The sequence below is a fragment of the Scophthalmus maximus genome, chromosome 5 (genome assembly GCF_022379125.1).
Source record: "Scophthalmus maximus strain ysfricsl-2021 chromosome 5, ASM2237912v1, whole genome shotgun sequence".
Taxonomy (NCBI): domain Eukaryota; kingdom Metazoa; phylum Chordata; class Actinopteri; order Pleuronectiformes; family Scophthalmidae; genus Scophthalmus; species Scophthalmus maximus.
In genome coordinates, this window is record NC_061519.1 from 21,649,549 (window position 1) to 21,667,336 (window position 17,788).

The 17,788-nt window shown below is 44.0% G+C and overlaps 1 protein-coding gene across 5 annotated transcripts; it reads right to left on the reverse strand.

Moving 5' to 3' along the window:
• Positions 1-973: 973 nt before the first annotated feature.
• Positions 974-17,473, reverse strand: arhgef18a (rho/rac guanine nucleotide exchange factor (GEF) 18a). Of its 5 annotated transcripts, none has more exons than XM_035633132.2 (20): positions 17,189-17,473; positions 11,845-11,974; positions 11,069-11,181; positions 10,765-10,905; positions 10,026-10,276; positions 8,952-9,077; positions 8,637-8,754; positions 8,250-8,501; positions 7,006-7,082; positions 6,570-6,751; positions 5,927-5,982; positions 5,658-5,837; positions 5,336-5,479; positions 4,346-4,413; positions 4,183-4,248; positions 4,061-4,108; positions 3,480-3,974; positions 2,730-3,051; positions 2,504-2,608; positions 974-1,883 (listed from the first exon to the last, which is right to left on the reverse strand). In XM_035633132.2, the coding sequence occupies exons 2-20, from the start codon at positions 11,907-11,909 to the stop codon at positions 1,717-1,719; spliced, it is 2,976 nt and encodes a 991-aa protein (XP_035489025.2). In that variant the 5' UTR covers positions 11,910-11,974; positions 17,189-17,473; the 3' UTR covers positions 974-1,716. The 5 variants fall into 5 exon arrangements, with proteins under 5 accessions (XP_035489025.2, XP_035489023.2, XP_035489027.2 ...); XM_035633130.2 differs by having other exon boundaries at positions 17,107-17,473; XM_035633134.2 differs by lacking the exon at positions 17,189-17,473 and adding an exon at positions 16,977-17,109.
• Positions 17,474-17,788: the final 315 nt, after the last annotated feature.

The following is a 17,788-nucleotide window of genomic DNA, read 5'->3' on the forward strand; positions in this document are numbered from 1 at the left end:
CGATTCCCCCCAGAGTCTGAATGAGTCTTTTCATCGTGGCCCTCCGGCTGTGAAAAGGTCCAGTGCTGTTCAGGCTCGGCAGAGCTGAACAGCCGTCTGACAAAGAGCCTCTCGGCTGCTTCGACTCAGTCACTCAAAGTGAAGGGTCGAGTTTCTTTCACTCTGGATCACTTGTGTGATCAACTAACAAGACTGTTTGTTGGATCCGTTTGCACAATCTCCTCTTCTCTATCAAACCTCCTCCTGGTGCCAAGTTGTACCTTGTACAGAGTCCTGCTTGGCTTTCCTGACCTGAAGTCCAGTGGTGCTTAAAGAAGTCCGACCTAAAGGGATTTTCTGCATCATTCACATCGGATCAGCAGCCAGGAGGCGGACTTGTGAAAAAAAACAAACATTGTTATGTCGAAAGCATTTCTGTCCTCATGCAACATCTGTAAATTTAATTTATTTTAAATTCACTATTATTTGTATTTTGCAGATGTCTTCTTCCCCACATTTGCTGCTGCACTTACAGCAAATCTCAGCATCTTCCTTCAACCTTTTGATCAGTGGGATATTGCAGCACAAATGGAGAAAGACCATCAAGAATATTTTCACGCGCATGCTTCACTCAGGAAACCAGTTCCATAGAGCAACTAGAATCCCAACAAATCCACAGGGATCTTCCAAAGTTGTGGCCCTCCTTTTTTGCCCTCTGCAGTGCGGAGGCAGCATCAAAGAGATTTCTTTTTTCTTTCCATACATGATTTGTCACACGAGGGCTGACAAAAACTCACTTTAGAATATGTTTTACACAGTATGTGGGCTGCAGGCCATGATCACATGGGCACCACCGGACTTTTGATTTAATCCAGACTAGAAAACATTGTAAACTGTAAAAGTCCTGAATCTGTGAAAAATAAATTATCTCATCACATTTTTCAGGTTTTCAGCCACACAAAGTCAGTCCCAAGAAAACATACACTCAAGGCCGTTAAGTCAACCATCTTTTTATTCTGTGACCCATTAGTTGGGCTGTGGAATATATTACACATGAAACCATGAAGCGACTGCGTCTCAGTGTCTCGACCAGAGAAAATAATCAACATAAAGTTAATATATTAAATGAGATCGGCACATTTAAGAATTTTCATCACATGAACAAACTATTTCTTTACAGCTCAACTCCAGTTTCTTATACAAGCCCTGATAATTCACCACTGGAACAGGTCCTGATACAAGTGCTTGGCACTTATATCTAAACAGATATGTTCTGATATGTACTTCTTAAGTCTGTAGCTTCCTCACAACGCGTGCAAATTTCGACGAGTGCTAAAAAGGTCACAGACAGCCTGCTTTCATTTAAAATTAAAAAAAGATAAAAAGTTACTTCTAGGGAAAAGGCTTTGGGCCTCACGATTATAGCAACGTCTTAAAAAAAATATCTGAAAATATTATCTTTTCCAAATGTACAAATAGGCCTAGTTTTTTTTTTCTTCTTATAAAATATGCCCATCATTTATCTCTTTTCCAAGTTCAGCTGATTCCAACAGCTGGCGTCCTGTGATAAAGTACTATAATAGTGACTGGCCTGTTAATACTGGACACACACGGACGCTGGGTCCTGGAGCCTTGTGCAGTCTCTTTTCAAAGCTCCATCGGGTTTTTTTGGCTCCATGTGTTCCAAGTCTTTATGCTGCACGAGGCCTTGCTCAAACTCCAGTCTTTGGTTTATGATTAAAGGAACGTCTCCCCCCCTTTGCCCCGTTTGAGAACTTCTTTGGGGAAAGGAGGTGGTGCTGGTGGAGGACCCATGCTGCTGCTGGGGCTGCCGCTCTTCTTTTGTGTGCTGAAGGACTGAGACGTCTTCACATTGTGGACAGATCTGGGTGATCTGAAGGTCTCTGGAGGGAGAATGACAAAAAAAAGTAAATTAATAAATAAAAGGAGCCACACAGTATGTGCCGTGAAATAACTGAAATAACCGATCATGTAAGACTATTCTCTCCTCCGGTCTTTGTCCTGCATGAACAGAATTTAAACTGATCACACTCAGAGTCGTGTGATCAGTTTAGTTTTGGTGCATTAAAAAAAATAAATAATGAAAAACCAAGTACTGTAAGTTAAAGGACAAGAGCAATATGTGAAATAGTATTAAATAAAATGTAAAAAAACTAAACAAAAGGAAAGATATATAACAACATGTACAATATGGGAATATGTGCAATCTGTCGGAGTTACGGCTGTACAGGTAGTGTCAGAGGAAATGTTTTACAGGTATTATAGTGTTCCTTTAAAAATTGTGTTGTATTTCATCAGCAAGGACAGAAAAAGTTGTATAAAGGCTGTAGACCTGTTAGTGTCGCCACCTACTGGCAGAGAAAGTCATAGCTGCTGCAGAATCAATCTCTGTGCCACCTGCAGGGAATGTGTCTTACAGCTGCTGATGTTCCTTGTGGTTTCTTTGCTCGTGTTTGCAAATTATGAAATCTGATTATTTGAATGTGTCAAGTCCTTACTGTACCTGACTGGTAGATCCTTTGAGGGCTGCCGTTCCTCGTGGCTCGCAGACTGCCTCCCTCCTTCCCCGTCACTCGGATGGGCAGCACCTGGTTCACGTCTATAGAGGCTGAATGTAGATAGACAATACTTGGAATCCTGATTTTATATTATTATAATTATATTTTTGAAGTAGTTGGTCTGTGGATGGAGCCAAAGAGAGGTTTAACAGGCCTGTGTCGTGTCCTGACCTGCACTGTGGGTCCTCTGGTGGGACCCTTTGGTCTTGAAGCCTTTGTCCTTGCCCTTGGACAGCGACGCAAGCTTGGTGGGGATCTGCTGCTGCACGACGGGAGGCTTGTGCACCTGGTTGGTGGTGCTGATCAGGTGCATGGGCAGCTCAGGTTTGACTGGCTGGGGGCTGATGCTCTCTTTACGCAGCGGAACCTTGGGTGGAACCTCCATGGAATTGGAGGGGGTGGGCAAGACGTTGGGCCTTGGAGTCGGGGGCAGAGTCCCGCCTCCGTTCACGACGCTCCCCCTGAACGACGGGGAACTGAAAAAATTCTGGCTCTAGGGAGAAAGAGGAAAATGCAAAAGTCACATCTGTTATTTTAAGAAGTTAAACAAACTAATATCACATTTGGCTTCTACTTGTGAAGAGTATCTACTGATTCTGTCTGACTGTGTATTTCATGTCATTCCCAAAATTGAATTGAATTATTCTTAAATGGAATGTCAGTCAACACCGTGGTCAAGTGCCAACGTTTTACCAAGACTTAAGTTAGTTCTGATTATCTTGTTTTAAACCCATTACTGTTACATAGACTTTGCTGACCTGCTGTTCTGACTTATTCTTCTAGATTATATACTAAAAAATAAATGTTGTGGTAAAATGATCAAGGCATTTCCAGTGTTAGAAAGCATAGAAACATAGAAACATGAGGGAAAGATAAATACACAGTAATATTGATAAATATTCAGTGTATCAGATTCCTTACTTGTGCGGGATCATCATAGTTGGAGTGTCCTGGGTTTGGGACGCCCATTAATTTCAACTTCAACTTCTCTTGCAGCTGCTCCAGACGCTCCTTCTCCTGCGTCATACGCTCGCGCTCCTTCTCCACCGACTTCGTCGACTCCCGCAGCCTCTCCAGGTCGTGCTGGTAGTTCTCCCACTGCCTCTCCAGCTCGGCATTCTCCCCGCCGAGCCTCTCCTCCCACTTGCTGCACTCCTCCTCCCTCTGCTGCAGCTGAGCCTCCAGGGTCTCCACCTGGATCCTCTGCCGCTCCCGCTCCTTCTCCCAGCGCTGCTGCTCGTCGCGCTGCTGCGCCTGCAGCTTGTGCAGGTTGGCCAGTTCCTCCTTCTGCTTCTCCAGGTTGCGCTGCTTCTCCCGCTCCAGCAGTACGTTGGTGTAGTGACGAGCGGGCTGCTGAGCGTTCGACTGGAAAGCGCGCTGCAGCTCAATCTGGCTGGTCTGCTGAGCGATTATCGCCTGCATATTGAATATACAAAAAGCATAAGCTTTATGTTTTGTCGTAGAACACTTACAAAAAAACAAGATATTGGCAGTGTATTTACCTGTAAGGTGTGGAGCATCCGTGCGAGTATTATGACCCTGTCACACACCTACAGAGAAAGGTGGCAGATATAAGTATGAATACAGATGGAATAAGAAGAAAACGATAAACAAAATAGGTTACCGCTGCCTGAGGGACTTGACTAGAGGCTGAATCGCAGTTTGGCACTGGGAGTGTGTCGTCATCGGCCTCGATGCAAAATAATACCAAAAAAATTTGAATACTTCATATTTTCTAATCCCCAAATAGAAGTACAGCTGAGATGATTTACAGACGTCACACTCACAGACTGTTCCAGGCCTTCAGAGTAGATTTCCTGGAGCTGAGGATTGTGATTGACGCACACATCTCCACCTGAGGACAGTGAATCACACACACAACCAAAGTCTGTCAACACAATCACAATATCAGTATGATTCCTTTTAATTCTGCTGATAATGGTTTACACCATAATGTATAGATTTCAGCACTGTTATATGGAACAGATACACAACAACAAGATGGCTTGTGTTTCAGCTCAGAGTTATTCAGTGTTTAGGTTGGCCAAATAAGTGAATGAATCGCCTTATTATTCTTCTATCACTATTGGAATACATGTCTAAATAATACACATTACAATACATTCCAGAACGATTTAAAACCAATGGGGGACACTCGTACTGTAAATAGACAAAACATTTTATTGGTCTGTTTCGTTTTAACTGTTATCAGAAAATGATTTCCAAAATCATGACCGGACATTTTGACGTTCGCACATGACAAAGTCAGCTGGGGATTGTCCGAGTCAGACGGTTTCACACCAACAGGAACATTTTCGTGGCTTCTGGGTAGAGCAGCAGGAGGCAGGACATGATGACAATTCCACTGTGTTTTTGTTTACAGTCATCAACACGCCCACACTTTGGGAATTTTACAGAGATTTTTTCCTCCTGTATTCTCACATGGGCTCACCCTGAGCTCATTTTCTGGAAATTTTCCAAGGGGACTGGCAGGAGAAGTTACGGGCAATGTCTGGAGCAACATTTGCTTTTCTCACATACAGCCCCTCTGGAAAATGCCTGGACTTCAGTGTATGTCTGAAATCAGCTTTAGATTCAATTTTTGCTGTCTACACAAGTACACAGTCAATGTACCAGAAAAAGTATGAGCACGATAATGTTATAGTGTTAAGAAGCAAAGCAAAGAGGTTGTCATTACAACCATGTTATCTACAGGACAAGTTTTAGCCTTGTGGCCTGTGTGCAGATGAAAAACAACAGAACACAACGCAACTTACTTTTCATGGTGTTTACATCGGAGTCACTGTCGCCCTCTTCCAAGGTGTCGGCCTGCGCCAGCAAACCCCCGGGCCTCTCGCCCTCGTCCACTGGAAGGTTTGGGTCTTTAATCCTTGAGAAGATCAGGTTCTGCAGGTTCTCCACTGCAAGACAAAAGAAAAAAAGCTCCTTAATCTCCTTCTCAAAAGAAACCATCAGTAATCTCTGAGTCATGACGTGGGAAAACAGACACTTTTGCTTCAGGACAACATTTGTGTTTTTCCCCGCAGCTAGACAATGCCATAATAACCTGATGCTTATTCTTCCAGTCTCTGCTCTTACCCTCATCGATGGCTCCTCTGAGCAGCGCCTCCCCCTGCTGGAGGTCGGTGGCATCGCCTCGGAGCAGCAGCCCTTTGTGCGGCGTCTCCTGCTGCGTCACACTCTCGTACAGAGCTGCAAAGATCTGCTGCTTCTCTGCCAGACTCTGTGTTATCTGCTCATCCCTGTCCTTTAGTGCATCTACAGAGCAACAGCGAATATGTTGAGTTAAGTATAGGTTTTGCACGTTGGCGGAATGTTCTGTGTGACGTAGTGAGTGACTATCTTACCTTGACAATGCTGCAGCTTAGCAATCAGTTCACGGTGCAGCTCCTCTTGTGGATAGCTGGACACAAACATTTGACTCAGAGAAACATATTCATATATTCACAAAATACTGTATCAATTTCCCATACATACATAAACAGTATGGACAAGATCGTCATGAAATGTGGTACAAACTCTCATGTCTGTATTGTCATATGGTGCCAGTGTCAGGCCAAGACTGTTTATCTTTTACCAGGACCTCGGTCATTAGTCAGTGAAATACTTTTCACGGACAAGATTTTTTCTCCGAAAATTTGTAGAAGAAAATGTAAATGTAATTGGAAAAGTGAGTCCTTTTTATTTTGGCAACTCAATGACATTTCAATTTGAACCACTTTCAAGCTAAAACATCAAGTTTTCATACAAGTTATCTCATAATCTAATTTACAGAGAAATTATGATTTTCCTTTTAATGAGCACATGACCATTACTCATAAGGCCAGAGGAATCTCGCTATTTGAAGAGTAAGTGTTGCACCTACTTTATTCTTCTATTATTAAATGTCAGAGGTATCAACTACGACTGCAACTGTTCTATCAAACATTCACAGAGGTGTGATACCCAACTCTGCTCTCCTCCTCCTCCTCCTAGAATCTCTCAGCTTACTGTTCCACAGCTTCGCGTATGAGCGCAATCCAGAAAATGCGTTCGTCTCTGGAGCCCGTGTGGATCTCGTACATCTCCGGCAGACTGGAGGTGCAGGCACATATCAGGAACATGGCTTTGTCATCGTGGGCCACTTCCCGAACTATCAGCCCTTGAAGGGAGATCACCGATGGTTTGTTGTCCTGCATGAGTCACGATGTCAGAGCGGAGAGGTTATTATTCAAACAATTTTGATCTGCCCCCGGGATAGGCCGAGATAATAATATTATCAACAACGAACAATAAGTATCTATCTTTGGAGTATCCTGGTACGTCAGGGATCCTGAAACATTATTAAGTAGCAGAAGCACCTTGCGGTTTAACACCTACGCCAACCAATCAAGTTGCAGGAAAAATAGATTGTCTCTACGCAGAGTACTGTTTCAGCAGAACTCACCACAGCAGCAAAGATGAACTTCTGATCTTTCTCTTGCAGGAGGAGGAGCACGTCTGACAGCAGCACCGCGTGGATTTCTGCAGGGGGAAGATGAATGCTGCTCAGTATCACAACAACACGACCGCTTCATGTTTTGACTCCGGCTGCAGAGAAAGAGCAACTTGAGTGAGTGATGTCGACCTTTTTGCAATTTGTGCGACTGTTGTTCGTCTTCGACACTTAAGTAATTATAATGACATAGAAATATGCTGCTATACTGGTTCTCTGAATCTTTTTCGACTTTCACAAAAGCCATTCACCACATTTAAACACCCCCCCCCCCCCCCACAACAACAAAGGACTTAATTACACCTGACACCTATTATACTGCAGTAATCCAGTCAGTCTCATCAAAACACAGACACACACTCACTTCAGTTATTAGTTTGATCTTTTGTGACCCCATTAGAGTCATTCCTGAAATTAAATTCAAAGAAATTGTAAAGAAATTTTGTGTGATGTAGAAACAGGTGAAAAATGTATGTATAGACTCTCATGAGGAGGTAAAAAATAATGACCGCAGATCTCAGATCGCGTTAACATCAATGGGAGATTTCATATTGAGTTTCTTTAAAGGTTCTAAGTATATTTAATATATAATTTTTGTGCTTTGGCAAGTAAGTTTAAATTTCTAATCACAACTTCTCCAACTTGAACTAATCAAAGTTTTGCAGAAGAGAGAGAGCGACAGACATCCATGAAAGTGGTGGCAATTTTAAAATGTCGCTCTCACAATTGGCACTATGACATAGTTCAAGTTTGAACTGCATGATGTCACATTAACAAGAAGAAACAGAAGCACAAGTTAATCATACAATCAGAGTTAATATTTCTTTGTTTTGCACTTTTGCCTTTACTGGACGGACAGACGTGAAGAGGCAGGTAGGAAACACAGGGAGAGAGAGAGAAGGGTACGGCATAAAGCTCCCTGGTTATCAACTGTGTCTGTGTACGCAACTGTTTCATTTTATCATCTCATGTAGGATGAGAGTTTAAAGAACAAAAAACAGCTTTGAAGGAGATATGTTGCTTGAAAAATTCCAATTACCCTATAAAAACATTTTTGTATTGCTAAATGTTGTCTTTGCAGTCCAGGGGGATAACGTAATAAAACCCCTCAGAATCTTCAGCGACAAAATATTCAACCTACATGAAAGCAATGTCATCCCTGATTGAGCCACGTTGTCAATAAAGTCGTCACAGACCTTTCTGTCTTCCGGAGGACTTCCAGGTGACGGTGCCCTCGTGCAGCAGCGTCCTGTCTCCCTGGAGCAGATCCTCCCTGCGGAACAGCTGGCCGTCCTTCAGCCGCACCTGAGACTTTGTCTCCAGGCGCAGGATGATTTCTCGCAGGCGAGCAGCTTTCTCGTATTCGCTGACCTGCATGTCCACCTGGGAGATGGTGTCTTTGATCCGCACCAAGCCCTGCACCAGAGACTTGTGCTCCTCTGTGTCAGCTGTATGAAATACATGAAATCAACCGGTCATTATTTAAAACAACTAATGTGCAGGATCATTTAAACACGGAGAGGCTGAGCAAAGGCTGTAACAACTACACTGGCTTTTAGAGAGGCAGGAAGGCGATGTTTTACCTTCAGTGTTCTGGATGATTCGCTCCAACAGGACGGGATACTTTGTGATGCGTTGCGTCACCAAGAGAAAACATTCAGGGATTCCCAACCTTCGCACGAGAGGAAGCTGACCTAATTTCTGTTTTTAAAAGAATAAGAAATGTTACTGATGTAGCAGCTAGGACTCTACCTTCTGAGATTGAACACTTTGTATAATCACTGTTTTCTGTGATGAGTCCAGTCTCTGTTGCACAAGACATTCACAGGCCTTACTGTGTCTTGGAGAGAAAAATGTCAATGCACAGACACAGACCAGTGTCAAGGGAAGATTCTTACCCTATTAAGAATCTGCAGCTTCTTGTTGTTCTGCAGCTGCTCTTTGTAGAAGCTGATGGCCTCGTTCTGATGGCTGCAGAAAATACTGTAGCACTCCATCATTCCATCTCCCAGTGTATCTGAAAACTATCAAAAACAAAACAGACTTATATTAATAAAAATGATACAGTTTAATAGTAATTTGGAAGAAAGGGGAGAGGGTCAACAAGATCCAGGGCAGGTTTGGAGACAGGTCGCAGAGCATCAGATCATTTGACGCTCAGCAACTAATGCCCAAACCACACACCTGAAATGAAGTACAGACGGTATCAGTGCTTCAACCAAATGTATTTTACATCCATGTCCGTTCAGATTCATAAAACACAGTCAGGACCAGAAGTACTTGAACACTTTCACATGTTCTTTGAGCTCTGAGCTTCAGTACATAAAAACAAAGGGAAACTACATGTACAAGTCTCAGCTTCTGTCAGATGAAATTAAAATGTTCTCAATGCGTTAACTTCCTCTATTAGGCGATATTGTGTTGATGAGAATGGGACGAACAGACGATCGAAAACATGATGCCTCCAGACACCGCTGTCGCATAAAAAACTGAATCCTCTTCTCACGTGCGGAGTTGAACACAAGACTATAACTCACAAGGGGAAAGCTCTGCTGACTCTGTGCATTCAGGATATTGAACAGAGGTTTAAAAAAAAAAAAAATGTCTCTAGGAATGTGATGCGAGTGACACAGCATCATTCCTGGGCTTATGGACCCAACACACCCACCTGATGTCTCCTAAAGAGTTTAGACATACCCGCCATTCCTTTGGACGCGAAGTCAGAGCATTACAAAGTGAGTGACAAAGCAAATATCTTAAGATAATAATTGGGAAAATTGTCAAACTTGTTCTTTCTATTTGTGCCTGTCACAAAATTAACATTGCTTGTACTGCTGGGTACAAAGCATCGGGTGGCGTTGCTTGTCCCCTCGCCATTGCAACCCATCGATTTAAGAAGATCAACTGAATGTACAGTAATGGTTTACGTGACAATCTTGTCTGGCATGTCGTCGAAAAGAATCCAAACCCACCTGAGAGATGAGGATCTCCCCCAGCTGTGTGATTTGGTAGTTGTGTGAGCCGCCTTCCTCCCGACTTTGGTGTTGCTGTGCTTTGAGGCAATTGAGGAAATGCTGATGGAGGGCGAGGAGGGAGTCCACTCCGGGGAAGAGCCACTCCAGTCTGGCCTCCTCGATCAGGTGAGACTGCCTCAACTCGTGCATGTAGACATGGAGGAGGATTTTTAAGGTGCGAACGTGGTGCATCTCCGTCTGCATCAACTCTAAGGGAATTGATAAAGAAAGGAAACTTTACTATATAACTATTTGCCTGAAAGAGGTCTGAGTTGAGTGCCCGACACAACGACAGGTAAAGAATGGAAAATACACCATCATCCATCTTCTCAGGTGAACTTGTCGTGTTAGACGAGGCAAAATTGCTGTTGCCATTGCGTGTTATCATAGCATAGTTGTTTCCCATCAAACGGCCTGCTGAGGTTGAGAAAACATCCATCATCATGATAATAACAGACACTGTCACATTCGCTTAAATAGGGCAATTACTGTGAACTCTGCAATCAGAGATCAGGGATTCATCCTCTTTAGTGGTTGACTGTCACGAGAAAGTTCCATCTGCCTATTGGCTCATGTTCTGACATGATTACCCAATATTAAATTTCTCTTTTGGATTTGGGAGAGGTATTTTTTTCATACATCATCATCCAGAAAGTTATTTATAGATTTAAGCCGAGACTGAGCTGCTTCATCCTACCATAGATGACGTCCTGTCTTCTGACGGCCTCTTTGCTCAGGGCCTTCATGTAGTTCTGATCCACTGCCACACTCCAGGACTCCGCCTCCAGGTTCTGGGCGTCGATCTCGAGCTCATCTCGCAGCCGAGCATAGTGAATATCTGAATGACACACAGGACGGTCACACAGGGATTAGAATCCCCCAAGGTTTGTGCTTTGTGGTCTACTTACAAAAATTGAAAAAGTTTCAAGTGAACAAGAAGAAAATATAGAGAGTCTAACTATTTTAGCTGCTGTAGATTTAAAATATTAAAAACAGCTGACCTTCTAGGTTGATGGGCTCCGCCAGGGAGGAAGCCAGTGACAGCGAGTCCTCAGAGGAGGTTAAAGGCTTCAAGCGCGGACCGTCGACGTCATCCATCTGCACCGGATCAGATCTGGTTGGTATGTGATGAGATAAGACTCGACAGGTAAATTAACATTTGATGTCAGCGGCAAAACATTTGCACACACACACACTAATGCCTTCAGTATTATTTGTCAATTCAAGATGGGGAGCTCCAATTAGACATGGATGAATTAATGAAGACTATCTGATGCCAAGTGTAAAGGGTTGTCACCGTCACACCAGATTATCAATCATCAGCCTTGTTGATACACGAGTAACATCTTTCTCTGTGCTTTTATAGGTTATCTGATTTTTTCTTTTCTTCTGTTTAATGTCAAACCATCAGACACATTTGTGGTGCAGACTGTAGAATTGACAAAGTTAATGACCAATACAATTTTCACAACTACCAGATTTCACACTATATAACAAGTATTTTTTTTTAAAAAAGCATAAAAAAATATTTTAGCAAAAGTAAAATTAACAGCAAAAACGTCAAACAACAACAAAAAAAAGACATCACATGACTCTGCATCAGATTTCCATCAGGCCCAGAATGAGCCTGGAAAAATATGTGACTATCTTTGAACTTCAGATTCATGTACGAGGAAAGGCTAAATTAAGACGCTTGGCGGCCGTAGTGTTAATGTGGCCTGGACACAAAACGGTGATAATGATGGGAAAAAAAATCCTAAAATACACGTTCACCAACCTGGGTCTTGTGTTGTGAGAAGAGGAAGCAGGCTGAGGACTGGATCTTTTGGGGGTGATAGTCATGCCTGGACTAACGAAGTCGGCAGCGTGGCCATCGGAGGCCGAAGGAGAAATCCCTTTCCCCGGCACTGAGCGAGAGACAGAACAAACGGTGAAGCAAGAAAGAGAGAAATGGTCTGTGAGGGACAGAGGCAGGAATATTAATACTTTGTGAGAGGGTTAGGGGGTTAGGGTTAGGGCTAACCCCTAACCCTAACTGTTGTTACTGGAGAAGCCCCCGATTTGCAGACACACAGGCTCTCAAACAGAGAGGCTTCCTAACAAGAGACAAGGGAGTACAGGTCAACAGTGCGTTGAAGTGGTGCTGAATGCAAACAACAAACTGAACTGGCCCCGTGGAGCCGGGAACTGGTTTGGCAAAGTGCGGCGGGACAGCTCAGATCAGACCAGCTCTCAGGCAAAGACGCAACAAAACAAAAAAAAAGTGCTCGAGCTGCTCCATGGCAACAGCAACAACATGATTCTTTCAGGTTTTTTTTTTTTTTTACAGTTATACAGGTTAAGTAGCTCTTTGCACACATATGGATCAGCATTTTTTTTGTTATCAAAGATATGTCACATTGGATGCATGTTACCAAACTCTACTCAGTATTCTTCCCCTCCGCTCTTGAGATACTCATCTCTGCAGGGTGGTGTGAAAACGTCAACATGCTCCATAATAATCCCATTACTGACAACACCACATCAAATCGAGCAGTTAATTCACAGCATTGCTCATATTCTCTGCTCTTACAATGACTTTAAGCGGCAATCATCTCCTCCGTCGTGACTATAAATGAGTCACCTTGTGTTGACTTCTGCCTTTTTGTTTTTCCATCTTCCACCGTTTCCTCCTGACACATGCAGAGGGGGAAAAAAAGCCTATAGAACCAGCGTATGAAAACAAAAGAGGAAATTGCAGTAATGACAGTGGATGCTCTCCGGTCACAGTCTGATTGATTCCGTTGCCAACTCCGACGGAGAGAAGAGCCTGTCCCAGTTCTAGTGCAGTGGTCCACACTGACGTTTGGTGACTCTGTTTGTTAGTGCCTGTGTGCTGCACATGCTAATGGTCCCTCAAGGGTCAATGAGACTGATCAGCGGTTGTGTACAAAGGCCTCAGCCTGATTCGGCAGCGGCAACAGCTCTGTTATTGTTGGTGGTTACATAAAATCACCCTGAACAAATAAACTTCAAGACAGAAAATAGTCACAACAACAGCTAGAAAAATAGCTGACCGTTTGCACACAGATGGAGGTTGAGAAGAAAGTTGCTTGTTGCTCAAAGTTGGACGGACACGCCTAAAACACACACGACTGTTTGACTACAGAAGAGGTTGTGACACAAACTCTCCCACAGGAGCTCGGCTGCTCGCCTCTGGCTCACCTGTCCGACTCATGACACTCCTGCACAACAACAGAAACATCAGCGTCCGCAACACTTAAGCCTGTGCACCGTTGGCGTTTGTATCCTGAACAATTAAACATGCATTTAGAAAAAAACATTAATAAATACTGTGGTGCACCTGAAAAAAAGGCCTCCAGACTAAATAAAATAAAAATCTGTACACAATGGATGTCATTTGCACGACGCCCTTAACAAGGTTTTCATTGTCAGTGCTTGAAGGACACCTGGGCACCGACTGTTGGAGAACTGACTGTAATCTCTTTTTTTTTATTTTGGACACATTATAAACTTGTGCTCAATAATGTGGGTGTCTGGTCAGGGATCACCAAAGTTGAAACGATTGCTGCTGAGGGGGACATGAACCAAATTCTATGGTAATTATTGCATAGATTCTTTTTCTAGATTCAAAAAAAGTCACCAAAGATTCATCCTCTGGGAGCCACGGAGGTCTGACACTAAAATCTGGTGCCAGTCCGTCCAGTCGACATGATAGTCCACAGGAAAAGTGGAAAAATTGGACCAACTAATGGTGCTGCAAGAAAGTTAAGGGGATCACTACAGTCAGAGGGTTTCATCCTCTGGGGACCATGAATGTCTGTGCAAAAGGTCCGGGCAGTCCATCTATCAGCTGTTGCTGATATTTACAATGATTAAAGTTATTTGTAAAAAAAAAATATTGCTGTTCAAAACTGTCCGGAACACAAAAATTATAGGAGGATATTGTCCCAGTTTGTATGGCAATACTCATTAAAATCATAATAACATTATGTTTTGGAGTTAAATGATCAAATAAAATGATTATCTTTATACATGATTGTTTCTGAGTGAACCATATGCTACATGTAAGACCTACAAGCTTCCCCAGCATGTAGACAAACAACAAAAACCCTTTGGAGTAGCACGTTTCTCCAGGCCTTGGTATCACATTACTCTCTTTAAAGACCCCATGGTATGTTATTAGCCACAGTGCAGTCGTACGGCCCACCGGCTCCTTGTGAGTGGCGGCCACACCCCAAATGATTCACGCTGGGTGGAAAGGGAACTCGGCAGCACGAAATACGGGTCATTCCATGAAGAGACAAAACAAGACCAGCAAGTCTTCCAAGTCTCCTGCGGACGACCGCGAGGTGAGGAGGGGAAAACACACTGCAAAATGCTGCGTTTGTGGAAAGACGCTTCGCTGTCAAAAGACACCAGCCCTCATCACTTTGACGGCAAAACTATTACGCTGATGTCCTGTCATGACGAGACACAGTGAAAAGGGCCCTTCGAAGGTTAACGACCGTGAAACTATACCCATTAGCACTAGGAAGGGCCATGAAAACTGAGACAAAGACACCAGTGATCTGCATTTGTATCTTGTTCCTCATGAACCCCGAGGACTGTTTTCATTTCACGTCATCGCAGATGTATAATCTATCAATAACAGAAAAAATGAGATGACTAACATCAGTCTCTCCTTACTGCAACATGTTGTGCATGGGAACTTCCTACATTGAGGTGACATGCACACACAGGGTTAATAGTGTTATTATAGATTCAAATACTTATTAGCTTCAAGACACTGGATGTGTTCTTATCTCTAATGCCCTGAACGCATGCCAACTCGTCACCAAGTCCTCAGTCTGAAAAATAAAAGTTAAACACCTCAATAGTTCAGTTTATACTTGAAGCCCTGTGAGGCCTCACACCATCCACTGTTCAAACACAACCCACACAACTTTCTTTATCAAATTTCACTCCCGGTTCCACACTTGACCCCAACATTCATTACTTCCAGGACGTCCAACTCCTACTGACACTTCCAGCTCAAATCATCGTTTACACTTCAACTATTTCAATCCCCGTCAGTGTGCTGCACTGAAACTCGCCTCAGAACTGCAACTTCTGCTGTCACATTAACTTCACCCACGGGCAGACGATTAGAAAACGGGTCCCCCGGGCACAGACAGGTTAACGCCCCCTCACCCCTCCTGCTGTATGAACAGTAGGACCCCCCCCCCCCATACATGGGGGTCGTTCAATGTCTCCTCGTGGGTCAAATGTGCAGGTCAGAGGGAGATGGGAATGGAAGTTTTGGGTGAAACAACATACAGGTGGGTGGTGCTGTGGTGTATTCCGTTGTTTTAGGCTACGACAGTAATAAAATAGGTTTGACTACAGCGACATAGAGTCGTTTTTTGTTTTTTTTAATGGGAATGTGAAGAATGTCCTGGTGAGAGTTGACTGACCTGGATTCATTCCCACTGAAATAAGAGACTCTGTAAACCAACAGAGAGAGAGACAGAAAGACACAGAGAGAGAGAGAGAGAGAGACAGACAGACAAAGAGAGAGACAGAGAGAGAGAGACAGTCAGACAGAGAGAGAAAGACAGACAGACAGACAGACAGAGACAGACAGAGAGACAGACAGACAGACAGACAGACAGAGAGAGAGACACAGACAGACACAGAGAGAGACAGAGAGAGAGAGACAGTCAGACAGAGAAAGACAGACAGACAAACAGAGAGAGAGAGAGAGAGAGAGACAGAGACAGACAGAGAGAGACAGTCAGACAGAGAGAGAGCGAGACAGACAGACAAACAGAGAGAGAGAGAGAGAGAGAGACAGACAGACAGACAGACAGATAGAGAGAGAGACAGACAGACAGACAGACAGACAGAGAGAGACAGACAGACAGACAGATAGAGAGAGACAGACAGATAGAGAGAGAGACAGACAGACAGCCAGAGAGACAGACAGACAGACAGCCAGAGAGACAGACAGACAGACAGACAGAGACAGACAGATAGAGAGAGACAGACAGATAGAGAGAGAGAGAGACAGACAGACAGAGAGAGACAGACAGACAGACAGCCAGAGAGACAGACAGACAGACAGCCAGAGAGACAGACAGAGACAGACAGACAGACAGACAGATAGAGGGAGACAGACATAGAGAGAGAGACAGGTGCTGGAGTATCAGTGAATAAACAAACAGGTGTGGAGGAAACAGGAGCGGCTGCAGGTAACAAGCTAAAAGAACAACGACGAAGCGAACTGACGAACTAACTGACGAACTAACTGACTAATTACCTCAATGGACACTGACTAACTGACAAACTAACTGACGAACTGACGAACTAACTGACGAACTGACGAACTGACGAACTAACTGACGAACTGACGAACTAACTGACGAACTGACGAACTAACTGACGAACTAACTGACTAATTACCTCAATGGACACTGACTAACTGACAAACTAACTGACGAACTGACGAACTAACTGACGAACTGACGAACTGACGAACTAACTGACGAACTGACGAACTAACTGACGAACTGACGAACTAACTGACGAACTACCTCAACAGACACTGACTAACTGACGAACTAACTGACTAACTGACGAACTACCTCAACGGACACTGACTAACTGACGAACTAACTGACTAACTGACGAACTACCTCAACGGACACTGACTAACTGACGAACTAACTGACGAACTGACGAACTAACTGACGAACTGACGAACTACCTCAACGGACACTGACTAACTGACGAACTAACTGACGAACTACCTCAACGGACACTGACTAACTGACGAACTAACTGACGAACTACCTCAACGGACACTGACTAACTGACGAACTAACTGACGAACTACCTCAACGGACACTGACTAACTGACGAACTGACCGACGACTGCTTCACCCCCGCAGCTCGAAGAAGAGTCTGTCTCATGTCGAGTTCATACATGATCCAGTATTAGCCGCTGTGGAAACAGCTGTTGTCACAGTCTCTCCATTAGCGAACGCGACACACGTACCAGACATTGTTTGTCACCGCCCTCCTGCGAATGTCCCAACAGGTGAAATTCAACGAGCCAACGGTCGCTTCTTTCCTCTCACCTGTGGTGTTGGAATGACAACGAGCGGCCGGAAACACGCAGCTTCGCCTCCGTGGTGAGGTCCAGGTCCAGGTCCGAGGCCCTCTCTCTTCCTCTGACAGACACTGACGATGCCCCGGCGGGAGGAACAAGTGCACCGAGCGGGTGGAAATGGAGCCGAGGGGAGGGAGAAGTTAAAGACATCCCAGCCTCCTCGGGACGAGCCCTCCTTCCCTCTCCGTGGGAAGCGCTCGATTCGGTGCAACACATTCCGCGAGTACATCCGGCAACACGCGCGCGCGCACACACACACACACACACAGGCGCACGAGGCAGCTGCTGCTGCTGCGAGCTGATGACGTCAAAATCGATATGATTGATTTTTAAAAGGCCCTTCTTTTCTATATGACACAATGAGCCATATATATATATATATATATTTGTATACGGGAGAGTGGTAAAGAGTTTGAGTTGGTGTTAAAACTTGTTGAGTACCTGAGTTGCAGGTAATATTTATTATAGAGCTTTTTTTTTTCTTTTCTTGACATTTATTTTCACCAGGCACGTGTTGCTGTAATATTCCGTTTTATAGCAACTATTTAACAACCGCGTGAGTCCCATG

Coding starts and splice junctions, on each gene's coding strand:
- arhgef18a (XM_035633130.2), bottom strand. Junction 7,083..8,249: donor GTCCTCCGGAAGACAGAAAG/GTCTGTGACGAC, acceptor TTCCCCCTGCAG/AAATCCACGCGGTGCTGCTG. Junction 3,052..3,479: donor ACTATGATGATCCCGCACAA/GTAAGGAATCTG, acceptor CTTTCTCCCTAG/AGCCAGAATTTTTTCAGTTC.